The 22,501-nt window shown below is 38.3% G+C and overlaps 1 protein-coding gene across 3 annotated transcripts in view; it reads left to right on the forward strand.

Moving 5' to 3' along the window:
* The window catches only part of LOC150074975 (ATP-binding cassette sub-family C member 1-like), an 889,139-nt gene that overhangs the window by 170,374 nt on the left and 696,264 nt on the right, over positions 1–22,501 (forward strand). For all 3 annotated transcript variants that reach the window (XM_090388347.1, XM_090388349.1, XM_090388348.1), the window contains exon 6: positions 9,600–9,661. In XM_090388347.1, the coding sequence (XP_090244473.1) occupies positions 9,600–9,661 (62 nt within the window). The remainder of the gene's footprint in view (positions 1–9,599; positions 9,662–22,501) is intronic.

Genomic DNA, 22,501 nt, shown 5'->3' on the forward strand with positions numbered 1-22,501 from the left:
TCTGCAAAAAGATCTAAACCTCCCAAACACTTACTAGTTCATTTCACAAATATACTTGGTCTCAGTTCTGATCTCAACGATGTCCATTTATTATTATTATTATTATTATTGTTGTTAACAGCTACAAAACAGCAATCAAATGTGCCTGAGGGTGCAGCTACTGATCATTATTACACAAGCTTCAAAGCAGAAGCTTGGAGTATATATTTCCAAAGTAAAGAGAAAAGTAAATGTACATAAAGATAACACAAAACAGTAAATCGAAATCTACAGATAAAAATAAAACTAACTAAATAAAAAAAGGATGGATCAGTGAGATTTAAGTGAACAGGTAGGAGTAATGTAGAGCACTAGTATTTCTTCACCCACATTACACAATCAACCAGAGTCTTAGAACTTGCAAGAAGAGTCAATTTTAAGGTTCAGGTAACGGATGAGGTTAGCAATTTCAGTTGCCTCTTGAAGTGTCCAGGGGGTGTCAAATATCTCCAGATTTGCTTTGTTGATTGATCTTGCAGTTCTGTTATAGAAGTTGTATCCATAATTTATCCTTGCATAGGATGGTTTCAGCAGTGGATGGTTTCTTAAAGTCAGTCCATTGAAATTTATTTGTGAGACGAGATGAGGGCAATTCAGGGTACCATTTAACAGCTGGTTAAAAAGGAGTAAATTGGCTTCATCTCTTCTTTCTTCCAGTGTTTCAAGTTCAAAGAATACACACCGCTCTTGGTAGGATTTCTCATTCTATTCAAGGCCACTTTTAAAGCAAATGTACTGTATTGCTCTTTTTTGAATAATTTCAATTTCTAATTTTTGGTAAGCAGCATGTGGGGACCAGACCTGTGAGGCAAATTCTAGGGCTGGCCTAACATAGATTTTGTAGAGAAAGATGAAAAGTGTCAATTGACTAAAGTCTCTGTTAATTCTTTTCAGGAAACCTAGTTTTTTTCTAGCTGCCTTCACAATGTTTGAGACATGGACATCAAAGGAAAATGATTCTTTAATAAAGATACCTATATTTTTGGCTGTACTAATTTTTTTGATTGCCTTGTTGATACAATAAGAAAAATTAAATTTGTTTTTCTTGTGTGCATTAGCAAAGCTCATCAGCTCGCACTTATTTTCATTAACTACCATTTTGTTCTCCTTCAGCCACTGAATAACTCGTTGAATAGCTTTGTTTAGGATGATGCAATCACTGGTAAATTTTTATGTCTTCTGCAAATATGTTGATTTTGATTTGGTAGTATACAAGGGTACTTGGCAGGTCTTGATGTAGATAAGAAATAAAAGCGGGCCTAAGGATGAACCCTGTGGGACAGCAATTTCAGTCTTGAAAGGATATGAAATTTTACCTTCAAATGTTACCGACATTTCTCTACCTTCCAAGTAGTTTGCAATCCAGTTTATTGCCTGTCCTCTGAGACCATAGCAATGCAGTTTATTGATTAGTCTCTGATGGACTACCTTGTCAAAGGCTTTGCTTAAATCAAGGAAGGTGGAGTTGACTTGTTTTCCATCGTCAAGCTCCTGATATATATTCGAGACAAACGAAATCATATCTGTGCAGGTGGAACGACCCTTGATAAATCCGTGAGAATAATCTGACATTAAGTTTCATAAAGTTAAATAGCTGCTTCATTACAATGGATTCAATTATCTTTGAGAGTGTATTTAATTGACAGACTGGTATGTAGTTGTTGGGTGAGGATGGGTCTCCTTTTTTGTAAAGAGGGATAACAAATGCCTTTTTCAGTTGAGCTGGATAGATTGCACTCTCAAAGAACAATTTTATTAAATGAGGTAATGGCTTTACAAGTGTGGTTCCACATTTTTTCCATAAAACAGTAGGGACACCGTCTGGGCCTTGTGTGAAGTCTTTTTTTATACTGTGGATTGTGCTCAACAATTCTGCTTGGTTGATTTCAAATACTGTTAGTGTATCAATGTAATTGAGAAGAAAATTTTCGTTACCTTCCATCTTGTCATCTGCTTAATATGTTTTGTAAATTTCTTCAAAGCTTCTAGCAAGGTAGTCCGCCTCAGTCAAAGACAAGAAATCATTGGGAATATCTAGCGTGTTTACAGCCGCATTTTGATTTTTTGCCTTGAAATAGCTGAATATAGGCTTCATATATTTTGCCTCAAAGACTCTTCTTTCAACGAAGCCCAAGTATTTGTTCATTTACCTACAAGAATACGTTACAATCCTAACCATACACCAACATGCTTGATCTTTTCCTCACAAACAAGTCTTCTATACATCATGGCACCTCAGATCACAACTTGGTGATTGTCTCTTCTCCAATGAAGCCTTTATCTCATGGCTGTTCCCACCCTCATTGTTTGGCATTACAAGAATGCAAAATGGGATGACCTGCGAGATTTCTTTTCCTTCATCGGATTACTGTTTCAAAACTTCTGATGTCAGCGTTTGCTCAGATCATGTCAGTGAAATTATTCTTATAGGAATGGAATCCTTTATTACACACTCCACTTTAAAATCTCGTCCTTTATCTAAACCTTGGTTTTCCAATAAATGTGTAAGGCTGTTTAAGGGAAGAATGTTGCATATTGTAATTGGCTTATTCGATTTCTTCAGTTTCATTTTCTGTCTGCATTAAAGCTCGCAACAATTATAAAGCAGTTATTAATCAATCCAAACTAGATTTTGAACAGGCCAAGAGTAGAAAACTCGTTTCTTGCCCTAATGGTAGCCGAGCATTGTGGTCTCTTGCCAACGCTATTGGCCACAGCTTTTGACCATCTCTGCTTCCACTTCTGTCAAAACCGGTTCTGTTGTCACTTCAGCCAAGGATAAAGCTGACCTGCTAGCATTCCTTTTTTCTTCCAACTCATGTATTAATGATCTTGGTAAAACACCTCTCTTCTCCAATGAAGCCTTTATCTCATGGCTGTTCCCACCCTCATTGTTTGGCATTACAAGAACCCAACATGCTCCATTCAATGCCTCCTGTGTTCTTCCGTTAAAAGGATGTCAGAAGAAATTTTATGAATCTTAATGCCAAGAAAACTCGAGGTCCTGATGGTATTTCTCCACTTGTTCTCAAAACCTGTGCTCCTGAACTTACTCATATTCTCTGCCACCTTTTTTCACTTTCTTATTTCAAAGATGTTTTTCCTTCTGCTTGGAAATTTGCTCATATCCAGCCAGTTCCTAAAAAAGGGTGACAAATCCCTCCCATTCAATTATCGTTCCATTGCAATTACTTCTACTCTTTCTAAAGTAATGGAGAAATCAATTAACCGCCAACTCTTAAACTAACTAGAAACCTTCCGTCATTATGGATTCCGTCAGTGATTCACTGGTGATATTCTGGCTTATGTTACCCATTTATAGACAAATTCAATTGAAAAGTTCTGTGAAACATAAGTAGTTGCTCTTGACATCTCAAAGGCTTTCAATCGTGTTTGTCATAAAGGTCTTCTAAACAAGCTTCCATCTTATGGTTTGCCAACTGTTTTTTGTAATTGGTTATCCAGTTTTCTCTCTATTCAGTCACTGAAGGTGATGGCAGATGGCTCTGTCTTCTAACTTCTCCACTAATGCTGGTGTCCCCCAAGGTTCAGTTCTTTCCTCCACTATTTTCCTCTTATATATTAATGACATTTTTCCATTGACTGGAAATCCTATCCATAGTTTTGCCGATGATAGCACATTGCATTCCACTTTCCAGTTTTAGAAACCCTGCCCTGCTCAATCAGCTTCAACTTCTCAAATATCCGCTACCAATTCGTAAAATGCTGATCTCCAGGTAATTCTCGAGTGGGGCAAAGACAACTTAGTTGATTTCAATCTTTCTAAAACTCAGTCTTGTCTTATATCTCGCAAAAAGGATTCTTCTGCTCCTATGCTTATCTTTGGTGATACTCCGTTCTACAACATGATATATCTTTTTTGGGGATTACCTTCACTTCTAATCTCTCTTGGCACAAGCATATTAGAAATATTGCTTCCTCTGCATCTAAAAAATTTGGTTTTTCTCTTTTTCTCTCAGTTACCTTTCTTACAAACAGCTGTTCCCTTTGTACTAATCACAAATCTGCCCTGCCATGGAATATTGTTCCCATATCTGGGGCAATGCCCCGAAAACTTCTCTGAAGCTTCTAGATTCCATTCATAAGAGGACAGTTAAGTTAATTTATGACTCATCTCTAACAGTCTCTCTTCACTGTGTCTCATAGACGTAGTGTTTCTTCTGCATGCCTTTTCTACAGATACTTCTATGGTTCTATATTTCTCGCTCTCTCTTTCAAAATATTCTGAACACATGCTACAACCAGCCAACATCCGTTTACCGTCCAACTTTAAACTCACAGAACCAACTTTTCATCTTCCTTGTTTATTCATCTGCCATTTTCTGGAACAACCTTTCTTCATACATACATATTTCCTGAAAATTACAGTGTGCAGCAGTTCAAGTCTAATGTCACCAAATATCTTCTTTCATCTTCTCAACCTCCAGCCTAACTGGTACTAAATACTATAGGTTTTAATACCTATCGTGTTTGGGGTTCTCATAAAAAAAAAAAAAAAAAAAAAAAAAAAAACTGTGAATTACAAGCTCCAAAAAAATCAGTGTTTTGCTATTTTATTTACTTAATTATCATATTATGTTGTACTATATAAGTAGGTTTATAGACTTAGTTATTCTTGTTATTGTTAATTTTAATTTAGATAGAGATTTTGTAGGTTATTACTTAATATACGTAAAACGTTTTTCTTTCGAATCTTGCAGCCATTGTTTTCGTATAGAGTGAGTGGTGGGGAATTAAAATTTTGAATTGTGGTAAATGTGTGGCTCTAATATAAAACTAGATAGTGTAATATGTATCACTGCATTTAGGAATCTACTAGAAAGTGTAATATTGATAATTAATTAAACTTATTATTCTTATTAATTTTCATTGTTAATTTCAGTATCATGCCCCCAGATAATTTCAGTATCATGCCCATTGCTTTGCTGCTGAAGCAAAGCAATGGGCACAAAGTAGCAGGAGTGCTGAGACTTGGGGGAGAACCGAGAGGGGCATTTCTCTGATTCATCACAGCCTAAAAAAATGTGCAACTTATGAAAATTTTGCAGAACTCTCTGGAACATGACATGATCTAGCAAAGGAGAATGTGTGTGCTAGGTGCAGTGTGTGTGTGTCAAGAAATTAGTCACCAACTCAGCATTCTGATGGACACTTATGAGAGTTTGAAGAATTGTAGATGCCCTTGAAGGTATTAAAATGGAGAACCAACCAAGATGTCAACTGCCCAACTCAACTCTAGAGTTCACTCTTGTGCATCAGGCAACATAGCGGCAATCTCCAAGGCAGAATGTGTTGGTCCCACAGGAGTTAGTTATTGCCGGTGACTATTGTTGGAGAGAGATGGGTAATATATTGTGTAAAAGATAGGTGGAATCGGACCAGGGTATGTCTGCCAATGGTAAAAGTTGATGTTGTAGAACAAATATCATCTTTTAAAGGCAAAATGGGTGATATTGTTGTACACTATGGCACTAATGACATTAAGAGTAAGAGATCTGCACATTTACTTAACAAGTACAGGTCATTGCTGAAAAAAAAGTCGAGAGTTAGGTTTAAATTTGGAAGTGTCTGCAGTTCTGCCCAGACACAATAGGAGGGAGTATATGATGAGACCTTTGTCAATCGATTTGGCCCTGGAGGGTTTGTGTAAGGCTCATGGGATAGAATTTTTCTAAGTGTAATTTTTGCTTGTTAACAGGAGAGACTACTTCTACAGGGATGGGAAGAGTTCAAGAGTTTGCTGATACTATCGAGGCGGCTTTAGGTGGGTCGGGAAACTGCTAGCTTTGGGGGGATTCACAGACTAAAAGGTTAATAGTAACCGCAGGCAGAGGTGAAAGTGATTCTTGCACTGTTTCTATTAGAATGAGCAGCGGCCTGTAGGGTGGGATGCTGGGGCTTCAGGGACTGGTGGGAGTCAACATGAAACAAATAAATACATGGGCTGTGTTAGGGTAACTAAGAATAAGAAGGTGCATGTATACTTGCATGCACATTTGCATATACACCAGTGTTAGAAGTATAGTAAATAAATTTGATGAATTTGAAGTGCTGGTCAAGACATCAAAGGCAGATATTGTTGAGAAATCAGAGATTGTGTCACACAGATATAAGCAGTATAGTAAATAAATTGAGAATGCAGAATTGGAATTTGGGGAGTACAATGTGTACTGAAAGGATAGACAGGATAGGAAGGCAGGAGGGGGTTATGCTGTTAATTAAGAAAAACAATCTAAGGAAATACATCCAGTTGGCATAGACAGTGCAATGTTGAGTCAGTTTGGTGTGACATAAGCACTGGGAAAGTAAAAATGAGGGTAGGAGTGTGTTATAGGCCTAATGACTCTAACAAACAATTGGACACAGAAATATAATGGGCCAGTAAATCAGATTGTGTTATAATGTGGGATTTTAACTTTTATGTGCAACAGGTATCAAAAGCTTTCTGGAAAGCCAATTATTTGATATCAAAGTTATTTTTTTTTTTATCTAGTTCCTTTGTAACTGCTTCTCAGTATCCAATTAAATTGGTCAGATAAGATCTTCCCTTAACAAACCCATGCTCTGACTGAAGTATAACTGCCCTCCTGTCTCGATGATTCTGCATTACTTCTTTAACCAAAGACTTCATTATTTTCCCTGCGTTAACCTAAGAGGTTAACCTAACAGGTCTGTGATTACTCATATCACCTTTTATCCTGTTTTGCGAATTGGGGTTAAATCTCCAGTCCACAGGGACCTCCCCTGAATCTAAAGCTCCTCTCCTAATTATGGATGGTTTGCTTACCTCCTTTGCTATCTTCCTTAATGTAATTGAATAAATCCCATCCAGCCCAGCTGCCTTTTTAATTTCTTTTCCATTTCCTCTCAGTTTTCCCAAAATCATTCAACTTCTTGTTAGAGTTTGATGAAATTCTGGCATCCCCTTCCCTGTCAGCAACCTGAGCAGGATTTTAAAACATCAAGTGGACCAGTGTGCTCCAATCCCTTCCTTTTACTGTTAATGAGTAAGAGGTCTATGCTGCTTTATTTGTCATTCTTTGCCAGAGACTTCTCATTATCATACTTGGCTTGCCAAACCTCCGTTGTCAACCTGTTTGATTGCAGACTAGCTTATATCAATAGGCTTCTGTATCACCTTATTATTTATATGCATCCTGTGTATGTTTCTTCTCTAGAGTGTCTCTAGTTCATATGACATCCCTTTAGGTCTGAGCCTTGAACATATCTTTGTTGGTAGGAAAAGCCTAGTAGCACCTATGATTATTTCCCTGATTGCTTCCCATTGTGACCACTGTAGTCTCCTCTTCGAAAGCAAGAAAGCTTCCCTGTATCCTCGATGGTAGTGACATCTTTAGTATTAGTAATGGCCATATGGCACAAGGAAGCCTATGGCTTATGCTGTACCAGCCAAAAAATAAATAAATAAATAAAAATAATAATAACATAAAATAACAAAAAATAAAAGCATTAATAATAAGAAAATTAAAAAAAATAATAAGAAAATTTAAAAAAATAAGAAATTAAAAAAATAATAAGAAAAAAAAATACTAATTAATAAGAGAAAAGGAAATGGACAACCTATGCATTTCCCTCCTTCTTTAGGTAATTATCCAGCTGACCTTCGAATTTCCCCAAACTGTCAGCCTCTACCACCCATGTAGGTAACTTATTCCAGTAATTTATAACTCACTGGCTAAAATAAAACTTCTTGCAGTCCAGTCTAAACAACTCCCCCCCATAACTTGAAATTATGGCCCCTTGTTCTAGAATCATTTATAACCATGAAAATTTCGACCTTAAACACCCCAATCAAATCTCCTCTAAGGTGCCTAGCTTCCAAGCTCCGCAGCCCACATATTTGAAGTCTTTCCTCATATGGACGCCCTTTTGCCAATCTCACAAGGCGAGTTACCCGTCTTTGGATCCTTTCAAGAAGAACAATGTCTTTCTTTGTGGTCTCCATACTTGAACACAGTATTCCAAGTGTGGTCTTACAGTATTCCAAGTGTGGTCTTATATAATGGGATTATGATGTCCTTATGTCTACTAGCGATTGTTCGATAAATCATCGATAGGGCACCATGGGCCCTCCTTGCAACTAGGCTACAATGCTCGGAGAACTTCATACCTGACTGTATCGTAATACCCAAGTCTCTTTTTTCCGCTACCAGCTGTAGTTCAATTCTGCCAAGTGTATAAGTTATTTTGAGCCCACTCCAGTCTGTTTCCTATCCATGATTGTCTGGGTTTTCCTCTTTCTCTTTTGCCTTCTATTTTCTCTTCCATTAACAGTTTCCGAATCATTTTTTTTTAATCAGGTGGTCCTATATGCTATTTTTCTTGCTTCAATATGTTTAGAAGTGTATGTTTAGTGTTTGCCATTTTCAGTACATTTTCATTCCTTAGTTTCCTTTTCCATGATATCTTCATTTTCTTATACAGCAGGTCCTTGTTATAACCTGGTTTGCTCTATGCTGATTTGCTATAACACTGTTCTTATATTATAATCCATATCTCACTCTAACGCTGTCACAACTCACTAGGGCACCTCTGTAGCCAGGTGGGAAGGAGCCGCAGTGCGTAGCACATGCTTCTTGATTAGACCGGGGTTCGAGCCCATCACCACCAAATACGGAGGATGCGGGAAGGTCAGGGAATGACCACCGCATATTCCGGGAGCAATATGGCCTTAGTTGCTAATGCTCCTAAAAACCAAATAACATAACATAACAACTCACTGTAATGCTCTTTTATCAGCTTACAGATTAAATTTTTGGCATGTTTAACGAAAACGTTTCATCTGATGTAGTAGATAGTTTGAAAATGAATAGCAAAACAGCATTAAAAATTTTCCCACGCCGACTTGCTAAATTTTCTTCCATGCTAATTTAATTGCAGTATGGTGGCTTGTTACATAGTTCCAAGATCAACATTTTAAAAAATGATCAAGTATATTGCTTGTAATATTTGCGTTATATGCATTAATTCGAAGTCTAGTCATCACTCAGTGCAGTGTTAGGTAGCGGACAGTTTACTCGAACATTATTTAATAATTAATGCAATGTAGTTACATTTTCAAAGATGAATAATGGCCGATAAGAATTAAAAAGCAACATTGTCTGGATTCAGTATGAAGCCTACTAAGGTAAGAAAAAGACTGAATTTGAAAATTAAATTCAGATTTTTAATATTAAATATTTTGGCTGACATTTGGCATCTTTTTACTACTGTTTATTGTGAGTCGTGGTGGTATAGACCACGACTTACAAATACATATGTTACATTACGGGAATACAGCGCTTGCTTAGTGCTGATTCACTTAGCGCTCTGTTTTTCCGGAATGGATCATCAGCATTAAGTGGAGGTCACCTGTATGTCCACATTTCAAATGCATTGATATTTTGGTATATGACGTTATTTTTTTTTGCAGAAGAGATAATTTACAATCATTAAATTACAGTATTTTATAAACTAACATGCTAATAAATTGTCATTTTTAATACTTACTGTAACTGAAATTTTAATACCTATTTCAGAAGGAAAGTCCTGAGCACAGTTCATCATTTTTATCAAAACTTTTATTTTGGTGGTTCAACAGGTAAGTTAAAACTTGGATTTACTTTTTTTTTCGTTTTTCCTCTTGTATTTATTCTTCATACTCTAAAAGGACGGCCTCCGTAGCCAAGTGGGCAGGAGCGGGAGTGCAGTAGCACACGCTCTTTGAGTAGACTGGGGTTCAAGCCCCTGACTGCTGAATACGGTCGATCTGCCAACCCGCACTGGACCAGCGTGGCAGATTATGGTCCATTTCCCTCAGCATGAATTGTTGAGGAGGCTTCCATCCTGCAGTGGGTTGATAATGGCTGCACTTTACTTTTACTCTAAAAGGGTATGAGACCTGAGAGAGAGAGAGAGAGAGAGAGAGTCAGAAGTAGAAGGAAAGCACCAAGAAAGAGAAGAATGATGACATCCAGCTCAGGAGCCCTGGGTGTGCCAAGCCCATACTAACCAGATGTGAGCCCATCTTGCAAAAAGGATTATTCTGCCCCTATGCTTATCTTTGGTGACACTCTGAATTCTAGGCAAAATGATTTATTTTCTTTTTGGGATTACCCTGACTGACTTCTAATCTCTCTTGGCACAAGCATATTACAAATATTGCTTCCTCTGCATTTAAAAAACTTGGTTTTCTCTTTTGCTCTCGGCGTTACTTTTCTTCCAAACAGCTGTTCACTCTGTACAAATTGCAAATCCACTCTACCATGGAACATTGTGCTTCCAAAACCTCTCTCAGACTTCTAGATTCCATTCAGAAGAGGGCAGTTAGGTTAATTAATGACTCCTCTCTAACAGAGTCTCTCCACTCTCTGTCTCATAGACGTACTGTTTCTGCTGCATGCCTTTTCTACAGATACTTCCAGGGCACTGTTCTTCTGAATTGGCTTCTATAATTCCCGCTCTCTCTTTCAAAACAGTCCGAACATGTGCTGCTTCTGGCCAACATCCATTTACTGTCTAACTTCAAACTCACAGAACCAACTTTTCATCTTCCTTGTTTATTCCTTCAACTGCCATTTTCTGGAACAACCTTCATTCGTATGTCTTTCCTGAAAATTACAGTCTGCCGAAGTTCAAGTGTAATGTTAACAAATATCTTCTTTCGTCTTCTCAGCCTCCAACCCAAGCATGGTACTAAGTACTATAGGTTCTAATACCTCTCGTGTTTGGGGTTTTCATAAAAAAAAAAAAAAAAAACTATGTAGAGATAAGTCATTAACCTAACTGCTCTCTTTTGAATGGAATATAAGCCTGAGAGGGGTCCAGAGGTATTGGCCTAGATGCCGGAACAATATTCTCTGGTAGGGCGGGTTTTCCAATTTGTACAGGTGGAACAGCTGTTTGGAAGAAGAGTAACGATGAGGACAAAAAGAAAACCTATTTTTCTAAGATGCAAAGGAAGAAATATTTGTAATGTGCTTATCCCAGGAGAGATTAGAAGTCGGTGTATTCTCCAATAGAAATATTCAGAGGGTCAATTATGCTTATATATAAGGAGATATAAGGAATGCAGAACTGGAATTTGGGGAGTACAATGTGTACAGAAAGGATAGACAGGACAGGAAGGGAGGAGGGGTTATGCTGTTAGTTAAGAAACACATAAAATCTAAGGCAGTGCATCCAATTTATGTTGGTGAACAATGCAATGTTGAGTCAGTTTGGTGTGACATAAGCACTGGGAAAGGAAAAATGAGAGTAGGCGTGTGTTATAGGCCTAATGAATCTGATGAGTATAATGAGCAATTGTGCCGAGAAATAGTGGGCGAGTAAATTAGAGTTTCTTATAATGGGGGATTTTAATTTCCCTGATATTGACTGGAATTTGTGGGTTGGTCACTCACACACTAGCAAGGCTTTTGTGGATTTATTGGATGATTGTTTTCTACAGCAGCATATTCAGGAGGCAACTAGAGGGAATAATACTCTTGACCTGATTATCAGTAGTGATTCTTCATGCATCAAGAATCTGCAGATAAAGGAACCACTAGGTGGCAGTTATCACCGTGTGCTGAATTGGGATTTACTCAAAGAGGTAACTACCATCAAGGCTAAAGGGAAGGGTTTTTGCTTTTGTAAAGGTGACTACGGTAGTCTGAGACAGTATTTAAATTCTTTATGGTGGAACCAACTGATGATGACAGTATCTAAATTCTATAGGTGAAACCAACAGAAAATTCAAAATGGGAAGCATTCAAAGAATTAATCTTGGAAGCTACTAGTCTTTTCATACCAACAAAGAAATATGTTCAAGATTTAGGCCTAAATGGATGTCAAATAAACTAATTAGACGTGTGACAGAGAAGAAAAATGCATGAGATTTTTCAATCCCATGCATTTTTCTTGCATTGGATTGGAATGGAATTTCTTGCATTTTTCTTGCATAGGATGCAAAGGAAAACAGCAAAGAGTTCTTTACTTATGTAAACTCTAGAAGGAAGGTGATGAATCAGATTGGTCCACTTGATATCGATGGTTTAAATGTTGATGATCTTGCTCAGGTAGCTAACAAACTAAATGAATATTTTGCATCGACATTCACACATGAGGAGATATTCAGGGAGGGAATGCCAGAGATGTATTCAACTGTGGCAGTAAGCTAGATAATCTTGTAATAACTGAGAGTAAAGTGGAGGAGAAATTGTTGAAGATAAACATAAGAAAGGCACCTGGGGTGGATGGAATCTATCCAGTTATATTAAAGGAGGCGGCAAAGGAAGTGAGGAAACCCTTAGCCATAATTATGACAGCTTCCCTGTACTCAGGGGAGGTACCCATGGACTGGAGATGTGTAGATGTGACCCCAATCCACAAAGGAGGACAAAGGGAGACAGGTAATTACAGACCTGTTAGTTTAACTTCTGTTCCATGGAAATTAATGGGGCACTGGTTAAAGAAGCATTGCAGGATCATCTAGACAAGACTTCAGTTAAAGCTCGGACACAGCATGGGTTTGTTAAGGGGAAGTCTTGTCTGACTAATTTGATTGGATACTATGATGTAGTCACCAAGGAACTGGATGCAAAGAATAACTTTGATATCATATATTTGGATATTAGAAAAGCCTTTGATACTGTTGCACATGGAAGACTGCTGCACAAATTGCAGCAGTGTGGCATTGAAGGCAAATTGCTGCTATGGATAAAGGGATGGTTGAGTGGGAGAAGACAGAGAGTGGTAATCAATGGATACTGCTCTTCATGGACTAATGTTATTAGTGGAGTTGCTCAGGATTCAGTGTTGGGTCCATTGTTGTTTTCTGTATTTATTAATGATATTGATGATGGTATATCAGGCTTAATGTCCAAGTTTGCAATAACAATACGACAGTTGGCAGGGTTGTTAATGACACTAATGACAGTATATTGCTGCAACAGGATCTAGAAAAGTTGAGCAGATGGGCTGAGAGGTGGCAAATGAAGTTTAACATTGACAAATGTAAAGTACTACATATGACAAGCAGTAACTCCAGAGTAATATATCAACTCTGTGGTACTATACTGACAGTGGTAGAGAATGAAAAGGACCTGGGGTAATTGTGCAAGCAGATATAAAGTTTTCTGATCAATGCAGACCATCTGCAAGAGTAGCTCATGGTGTCTTGTCAATGATATACAGGAATTTTTGTAGCAGGGATAAGGAGGTGATTATCCCCTTGTATAAGGCAATGGTCAGGCCACACCTTGAGTACTGTATATAGGTCTGGAGGCCTCATTTTAAGAAGGATGTAAAGCTGTTGGAACGAGTACAGAGAAGGGCAACAAGATTAGTGAATGGAAGGAAGGGTTGCTTTTACAAAGAAAGGCTTAAGTTTTGCAAATTACAGTGTCTGGAGACTAGGCAACTGCGAGGTGATCTGATTGAGGTGTATAAAGCCTTGAATGGTTTGAGCATGTTCAATGTGGATGGGATTCTTCCTCTTGCTCAGAATAATTGCCTGAGAGGGCATAAATTCAAATTGAGGAAAGGCAGTTGTAGGATAGATGTGCGGAAGTGTGCCTTTAGCCAGCGGGTGGTTGTTTGGTGGAACAAACTTCCATCTGTCGTTGTAGAAGTTGATTGCTTAAATAGATTCAAGGCAGTACTTGGCAAACATTTGGAGCGAGTCGATGGGTGAAATAAGGTTTTTTTTTTTTTTTTTTTTTGGCTGATGCTATGATGGTATATAAGCTTGCTTTCTTGCATCATGTACTTTAAGTTTAAATGTATTTCCCACTGCTAACATAACATATAGAATTTTTTTGAACTTTTTCTTTTTATCTATTTGAATATTTATACTGTATATTAATTTTGTGCTTTGTTGTATTTTGTATAAAAATATTACAATAAATACTGTACAGTAATACCCCAAGTTATGCGAACTTGGAATTATGCGGTTCTTGATTTTTTCGTTTGGTGTATATCTAAAATTAGCTTACCGGTGATTTGGAAGTCAAATCATAAAGCTTGCGTGACAGCTTCCGTTTTTGAGGACTGGTTTGGTCACCACTTCATACCCGAAGTCAAACATTATTGCAAGTCTAAACAGATTCCATTTAAAGTGATGCTTCTTATTGACAATACACCTGGTCAGCCTCCTTCCACCCTAATTAATTTCGACCCACGTGTGAAAGTTGTGTTTTTGCCTCCAAACACAATCAGCTTGCTTCAACCGATGGACCAGGGGGTCATCAAAACATTCAAGGCTTACTCCACAAGGCGTTCGTTTGCACATCTGAATGAAACTATGAGACAAAATAGTGAGATATCTGTTAAAGACTTTTGAAATCAATTCAATGTTTTAGATGCCATAAGAATCATTGAAGAATCTTGAGATGAAATTCACAAAAAAGCATTGAATGGTGTCTGGAAGAAATTTGTTCCTTTTTTTTTTTCCCCCTTCAGAAACGAGACGAAAACAACGCCAGAAACTGATCATGTCGCTCATGTGATAGAAGAAATTGTTAATCTTGCCATCCAATTAGATTTGGAAGTCAATGGTGGTGATGTCAACGAGCTGTTGGATTCACATAGTCAGGAGCTGACAATGAATGAGCTCATAGAGATGCGTGAGCAAAACGTCACTGAAGTATCCGACACTTCAGACCCAGTTCCACCAGTAAAGCACATGACAATTGCAAGCTTGACAGAAGGTCTCAGGTCAATTGAAAAGGGCTTAAAAATTTTAGAAAACAGACTGCAATGAAGAACGCGTTATAGCTACAAAGCAAGGAATAAAAAAATTATTAGCTTGCTACGAAGAAATTCTGCGTGAAAAAAAGAAGGCGCTGTGTCGTCAGACAAATTTGTTAGATTTTCTGAAGCCATTGACATCGAAATAACTTTTTTTACGTAACTCATTTATTTTTTAATACATATTTTGTATTAATATGTATAAAGAACTGCAATTTTATTAAATATTTTTCTTCTAAACTAGTGTTTTTGGTAGTCCTTGGTCCCAATTAAACAAAATTTATATGTATTTCTATGCAAAGTTGTACCCAGACTTAAGCGAATTCGACAAGCGATTTTCGTCAGACCCACCTATCGCGTAACTTCGGGGTATTACTATATATGTAATAAAGAAAAGTTTATTTCATACGTTGCCTAAGCATTCTATACAATGCCTGATTCTACACTTTGCCGGTAACATATACATGGTTAAGGCTGAGTGTTCTTGTATAGTTTACTACACTGACTGTTCCACTTTGTCCAGTGAAATTTGTGGCTGAGATGGGTTCTCCTCTTGGACCATCATGCACACTGCTTTTCTCACACCCAAATAGCCTTTTCCAATTTTTCAGTCTCATAGTCTCATATGGTGAACAAACCTTCCCGTATACAGGTTTCATCTCCTAATGGGTTTATTTTGCTTCTTTGCCTTGCAAATGAAGAAATTTTATAGTGATCGGATCTCAACCTAGTTAATATATTGAATCCCTAACTCAAATATTTCTAGCTGAGTGTAAATACTTATTGACCACTCCTCGTATGGTAATGTTAATGCTAAATTTTGAAGCAGAAGAGAAAACATGTTTGGAATAAGAAAGTGAAAAAAGGTAACACAAAACAGGAGTAATCTCAGGAGGAGCATGGGTTTTGAGAACAATTGGAGAAATATCATTAGGACCTGGAGTTTTCTTAGCATTGATTGTTCAAAATCCTTCTGACATCCATTTGGCAGAAGACCACTAGAAGCTTTGAACAGAGTGTATGGAAATGATTGGAGGTGGTTTAAAGGGTTCATCAATATACAAGTTAGAAGAAACGTAGGTTGCTAGCTGGTCAGATTGGTTTAAATGGCAATAAAACCATCTTGTTTTGACAGAGGTGGGTGCAGAGATGGGCAAAATTTGTGGCCAATAGCTTTCCCAAGAGACCAGAATGCTTGACTGCCATTTGGACCAGAAGCAAGTTTTCTACTCTTAGCCTGTTCAAAATCAAGTTTCGACATATTAATAACTGCTTTACAATTGTTGCGAGCTTTGTTTTAGACAGAAAATGAACCTGAAGATTTGGAACCAATCCAATTGTGGTATCCAACTTTCTTATTTTGAACAGCTTTTGCATGTTTATTGGAAAACCAAGGTTTAGATAATCGATGAGGTTTTAAGTAGGATTGTGGAACAAATGGTATCATCCTACAAGAATAATTTCACTGACCCGATCTGAGAAAACATTGAAGTTAGAAGATATGAATCAGTAATCTGATCAAGGAAAAGAACAGAAATTTCGCACATTATCCCATTTTGTATTCTTGTAATTCCAAACAGCACAAGGTTGAGAATGGCCACGAGAGAAAGGTTCCATTGGAGAAGAGACTGTTACCAAGTTGTGATCCGAGGTGTCTAGGACACACCTCAATGCTGTACTTAAAAAAGTTGTTTGTGAGAAAAAGATCAAGCATGTTGGCTCTGTGGTTAGGACTGTCTGGTATTCTGGTAGGTAAATGAACAGTCTGTGCGAGGTCATTAGTAATTGCAAAAGCTTTAGCATGTCAACCAGCTGGATCTGTTGGAGTAGAGAACAGAAGGCAGCTGGAGTTGTGAACATTAAAATCACCAAGGAAAAAATATCTCACTGTTAGAAAAGTTGGTCTGGAGAAAGTTAAGTTTCAAAGAGAGGAAGTCAAAGAGCTCCAAGTGGAGTTGGGAGAATGATAGAGGCAACAGATGAATTTGACGGAATGTGGTAGAGAGATTTTTAGCCAGAGAAGATTGAAAAGAGATTCCAAATTTTTAATCTCTGTGATGTAATATCAGAGTGAACATATGCACAAGTACTACCTTTGAAGCGAAAGCAATCATACAGTGAATAATTTGGACAACTGAGATGAGCAGTGGTTGAATAAATCGATAATTGGGATTCTATTCAACCATTGCTCATCTCAGTTGTCCAAATTATTCACTTACATAAGGTTAGGCAGACTATAAGTGGAAATTGACATCATTGAGATTGGAAATTTTTGGAATCTGTGCATTGGTGCCTATAATTAATAAGTGGCCTTGAAATTGAAATGAAGAATACTCTTTGATAGAAAAATAGCTAATTGGGTGATAACAGAGTGATTATTGATTTGAAAGAGTTGGCATAGAGTTTTCACTTGGTGGAAACTAAGTAAAATATAACAAATATGTCTGGGGCAGCAGTTTGAAGGTTATAATATATTATGAACCTTCAAACTGCTTTATTTTATTTTTTATGAACCACCCCTTCCTCAACCCGATACGTATTAGAACTTTAGTACTTAGTTTTAGGTTGGGATGATTGCTCCACCTTTTTTCCAGTAAACTGAAGCAGAAGAGTTTAATGAGGAAGAGGAAATGTTGATTTTAGGACTCCGGAGTTTGACAGTGAATGGTTGTTCACAGTTTGCAGCCTGTGTTTGGACTGGTTTAGAAAAAAAGCTGGAGATTTATAGGTGCTAATTCAGAAGAGCACTGCCCATGGATCTATTCTAGAAAAGGCATGAAATAAAAACTGAATGACTGTTGAAATAGAGTGGAGAGACTTTGTAAGGTTATTAATTAACCAGATTGCACTCTTGAATGGAGTCTAGAAGCTTTTAAGAGGTTTTCGGGGCCACCACTACAGATGCCTGAAAAATGTTTCATGATAGGGCATATTTGAAATTTGTACTGAGTTAGAACTTCTTTAAAAGTTCTAACACCAAGAGTGAAAAAGAAAAATGCATCTCATCCAAGTTTCTTGTGACGACTAACTGGTTAAAATAAATTTATTAAAATAAATAAATGATATATACAATAAGATAAGTATTAAAATATAATAACAGCTTTAAAATACATGGAAGCTTTCGAGACAAAGTGCCTCTTCATCAGCTAGTCGATGAATGGTTACTTCAGTATTGATGGTTACAATAGTCAACTACCTTCAATAGTCAACCTTCAGAATTGATGGTTACAATAGTCAACTAGAAAGTCAACTAGGCATGATCATGTATTACGGGTCTGGTGTTGGTAGAACAGAATTATGTACATGTGATGACCGCCAGCACTCATCGCACTGCAATACAGTACATTCTATAATAGGGTGCAAGTGCACTCGTGTGATTTATATTACTATTATTGGTAGCTATGTGCAGTGCTTCAAGCTATGAGCACTGCCGGTAATCACGTTGACTAGTCGATGATTTCAATATCCCATCGGAGATCAAGATTGTGCTGCTCAACCCAATAATGCTCGACAACTGCAGAGCATTCAAAATTAGCAGTTTGCAGAGCCACCTCATGCTCAGAAACCCAGTCTTTCAATCTTTTACCAGACTCACCTACATAACACCCCTGCAATCCAGACACGTAATGCGGTATATGGAACCACTCCATAGGAAAGGAGGAACAGGTGTTTTCCCCTTAGAAATAAGACTGTAATTTCCTCCCCAGAAGTTGCACACATTGTATATGATGGAGATGCAAAAACCTTACAAGACATTCCAATATGCCCGGATAATAGGGGATGTAGGTGGTAGAGATAAATTCATTGACACGAGGAGGGTTAGTTTGTGTAATAAATTTGTGAGCCTGAAGCTCACATCTATCTAGAACATGAATTGGATAGCCGCAATTTGAAAGCTCTGCCCTAATTTTAGAAAATTGCCTGTCACCAGTCAAACTAGTGTGCATCCAAGCGCGGGAGAATAAAGAGCAAGCAATGCTACGCAAATGACCAGGGGCGTGCCCAGACCCATAAGTGGTACATTGGCTTCCTAAAAACAGAAGTTACTAAACGCGAATCCACGCATTGGACTAACACATCTAAAAAAGGAAGAGTATTATCAACCTCTAGTTCAATCATAAACTGAATAATGGGCGACAGGGAATTGAGATATTGCAGCAGTTGAGATTCCGATCCCCAGGGAACAGTTGCAAAGATATTGTCAACATAACTACACCAGAAAGTCAGATTTTCTTGATCAGAAGTTCAAGAAAATCTGACTTTCAACTTTCTCCATGTTGATATTGGCTACAATAGGATTAACAGGGGCAACCATAGCTGTGCCCTGTATTTGGCAAAACAGAGTCAATGAACATGATCACTGTTAAACACAGATTGAGAGTGGTACAAATAGCATCTGAAGAGAGAGAGAGAGAGAGAGAGAGAGAGAGAGAGAGAGATTCTGTCTTCCGATGTGGTATCTCCTGCTCAAAAAACGTCTTGCACAGGCAGTAGCCTGTTGTGCAGGAACAGAAGTGAACAAAGAAACCACATCAAGGGAGACCATAACCTCACTCTCAGAAATAGTAAAATCTTTAATAATACACAGAAAATGTGTACTGCTGGAAACAGTGTAAACAGTTTCCCCAACAAGGGGTGCTAATAATTTGGGAACCTGTTAATCAAGTTCATACATAGGCATATGACAACAAGAAACAATGGGCCATGAAGGAATATCAGGTTTATGGATCTTTGGAAGTCCATAAAACTGCAGGGATTGACAACCTGTCACATGAAACTTCTAGTGGATGTTCTTGGTAATCTTATTAGCTAAAAACCAAGAATGCACAAGTTTATTAACTTTAGATTCCAACTTCTCCAAACACTTTCACAGGGGAGTCTATTTTAACGCTTTTATGTTATTGTATTTAAATGCTTTTATCTTGTTATCTGTGTTTTATCTTATGTATATATCATTTATTTATTTTAATAAATTTATTTTAACCAGTTAGTCGTTTGTCACAAGAAACTTTAATGAGATTCAACCTGACACGCAAAGCCTGTTTTCTAATGTTTGTTTAATGTATGGTGTTACTGTCAGTTTGTAGAAATTGTTTGTCTGAAGCCTATAATAGACAACGTTTACGCTTTACACCTCGGTGTAAAGCCCATTGTGTTATTCCCAGTGGTTTTAGATTCAAGGAACCATTCTCCTGTGACCGTATTGAGGCATGCGGTCACAGGAGAATGTGACCGTATGAGGCATGCCTGCTTTGGTTTGAAAACGTTGGGAAACTGGATTGATAGTGTTCATCCAGAATTGAAAAGGATCATCATGAACAAATCCAGGCTCATGCTAGAATTAAGAGGTTTTGTTCCTCCGCTTATATTTTATACGGTGGTTCATGTTTTGTGTTCCCAAGCCATGCATGTGACTGAAGAGTATCATGCACGTCAGCAGAATAAATTTAACGCTTCATTACGAGAAGCATATACTGCTAGAAACACGCATATGAGAGATAACCTGCAGTTTGTTTTGAACTTGAGTAGCAAACAATTATCTAAGGAGCAACATGATCTCTTGACCTTCAGCATGAAGTTTGTGGTCCTTCGTTATTAACCGCCCATTACACATTTGGCTATGGATGTGGAACCATCTCTCAACAAGATACCCGAAGAGACTGCTAACTTAATTAGCTTTAAAACAGCTTCTATTTTGCAACATCCGGCCTATCACTATTAACCTCAGACAATGTCAACGGGAAGATCTTTCTTCTTTGTGTCCCCTCGACGTGGGCACCTGTACGTGGTGAGGAGACCTCCCAGTGATGCTGCTGGACTTCCAGACTAGCATCACTGGGATCTAACGCCCATACCTTGGTTCCAGGGTTACATCTTTGGAATCCGGCATGTGCAGCCATGCGCTGCGACCCGTGGATTTCGGAAAGGAGGATCCTGGTGGTTGAGGGGCCCAGCCTTAATACACATTTTGGCCCCTGCTTCGACAAGACGGGAGGTCCCGGACTGGCCCGACTGGGATCAGTCGGCGGGTGGTTTTTTACTGCTAGGGTCAACTGCGTTCCAATAAGTCTCCCTCCCTCCCTTTGGTGCTGGGACGGGATAAAGACTTATTGGTAACATGGGTATGGTGCTCCTAAGCGAACTCGGCATCCCATTCTTGTATGCAGTACCTGCTAGTTCACGAGTGGGCATCCCCTCATAGGGCTCGGTGGTGGGTGAGGTACTTAGACATCAGACACTTTCTCTTTACTCTTACAAGTAATTTAAATTCAATTTCTTCTGGGGTCCCAACAAGGTCCCTACCTAATCGATCAGAAGAGAATGACACCAATTCTGCCAAAAGAGCCAGAAGTAAAAAAAAAAAAGTAAAGTGCAGCCATTATCAACCCACTGCAGGATGGAAGCCTCCTCAACAATTCATGCTGAGGGAAAAATGGACCATAATCTGCCACGCTGGTCCAGTGCGGGTTGGCAGATCCAGAACTGAGGATAAAACACCATCTATAACACCACTTTTCCTCATTCTCCATTCTACCGGAGAGCAGTCAATTGGGAAGATTTTTTTTATGAGAACCCCAAACACGAGAGGTATTATAACCTATAGTACTTAGTACCGTGCTTGGGTTGGAGGTTGAGAAGATGAAAGAAGATATATGTTGACATTAGACTTGAACTTCTGTAGACTGTAATTTTCAGGAAATACGTATGAAGGAAGGTTGTTCCAGAAAACAGCAGTTGAATGAATAAACGAGGAAGTTGAAAAGTTGGTTCTGTGGGTTTGAAGTTGGGCAGTAAATGGATGTTGGCTGGTGGCGGCACGTGTTCGGACTGTTTTGAAAGAGAGAGCGGGAATTATAGAAGCCAATTCAGAAGAACAGTGCCCATGGAAGTATCTGTAGAAGAGGCATGTAGCAGACACAGTGCGTCTATGAGAAAGCGAGTGGAGAGACTCTGTTAGAGATGAATCATTAATTAACCTAACTGCCCTCTTCTGAATGGAATCAAGAAGCCTGAGAGAGGTTTTGGGGCTCACCACCCCAGATGTGGGAACAATATTCCATGGCAGGGCGGATTTGCGATTTATACAGAGTGAGCAGCTGTTTGGGAGAAAAGTAACGCCGAGAGCGAAAGAGAAAACCAAGTTTTTTAGATGCAGAGGAAGCAATATTTGTAATGTGTTTGTGCCAAGAGAGATTAGAAGTCAGGGTGTAATTTCCAAAAGAGATATATCATTTTGCCTAGAAATCGGAGTGTCACTAAAGATAAGCATAGGAGCAGAAGAATCCTTTTGGTGAGATATAAGACAAGACTGAGTTTTAGAAGGGTTGAAATCAACTAAGTTGTCTTTGCCCCACTGGAGAATTACCTGAAGATCGGCATTTAAGGAATTGGCAGCAGATTTTCAAGAACTTGAAGCTGATTGAGCTGGACAAGGTTTCTCAAAATGGAAAGTTGAATGCAATGTGCTATCATCGGCAAAACTATGGATAGGATTTCCAGTCAATGGAAGAAGGTCATTGATATACAAGAGGAAAAGAGTGGGGGAAAAGAACTGAACCTTGGGGGACACCAGCATTAGTGGAGAAGTTAGAAGACAGAGAGCCATCTACCATCACCCTCAGTGAGCGATCATGGAGAAAACTGGATAACTAATTACTAAAAACATTTGGCAAACCATAAGATGGAAGCTTGTTTAGAAGACCTTTATGCC

This window comes from Mastigoproctus giganteus, chromosome 14 (genome assembly GCF_048544385.1).
Source record: "Mastigoproctus giganteus isolate SK-2022 chromosome 14, ASM4854438v1, whole genome shotgun sequence".
NCBI lineage: Eukaryota > Metazoa > Arthropoda > Arachnida > Uropygi > Thelyphonidae > Mastigoproctus > Mastigoproctus giganteus.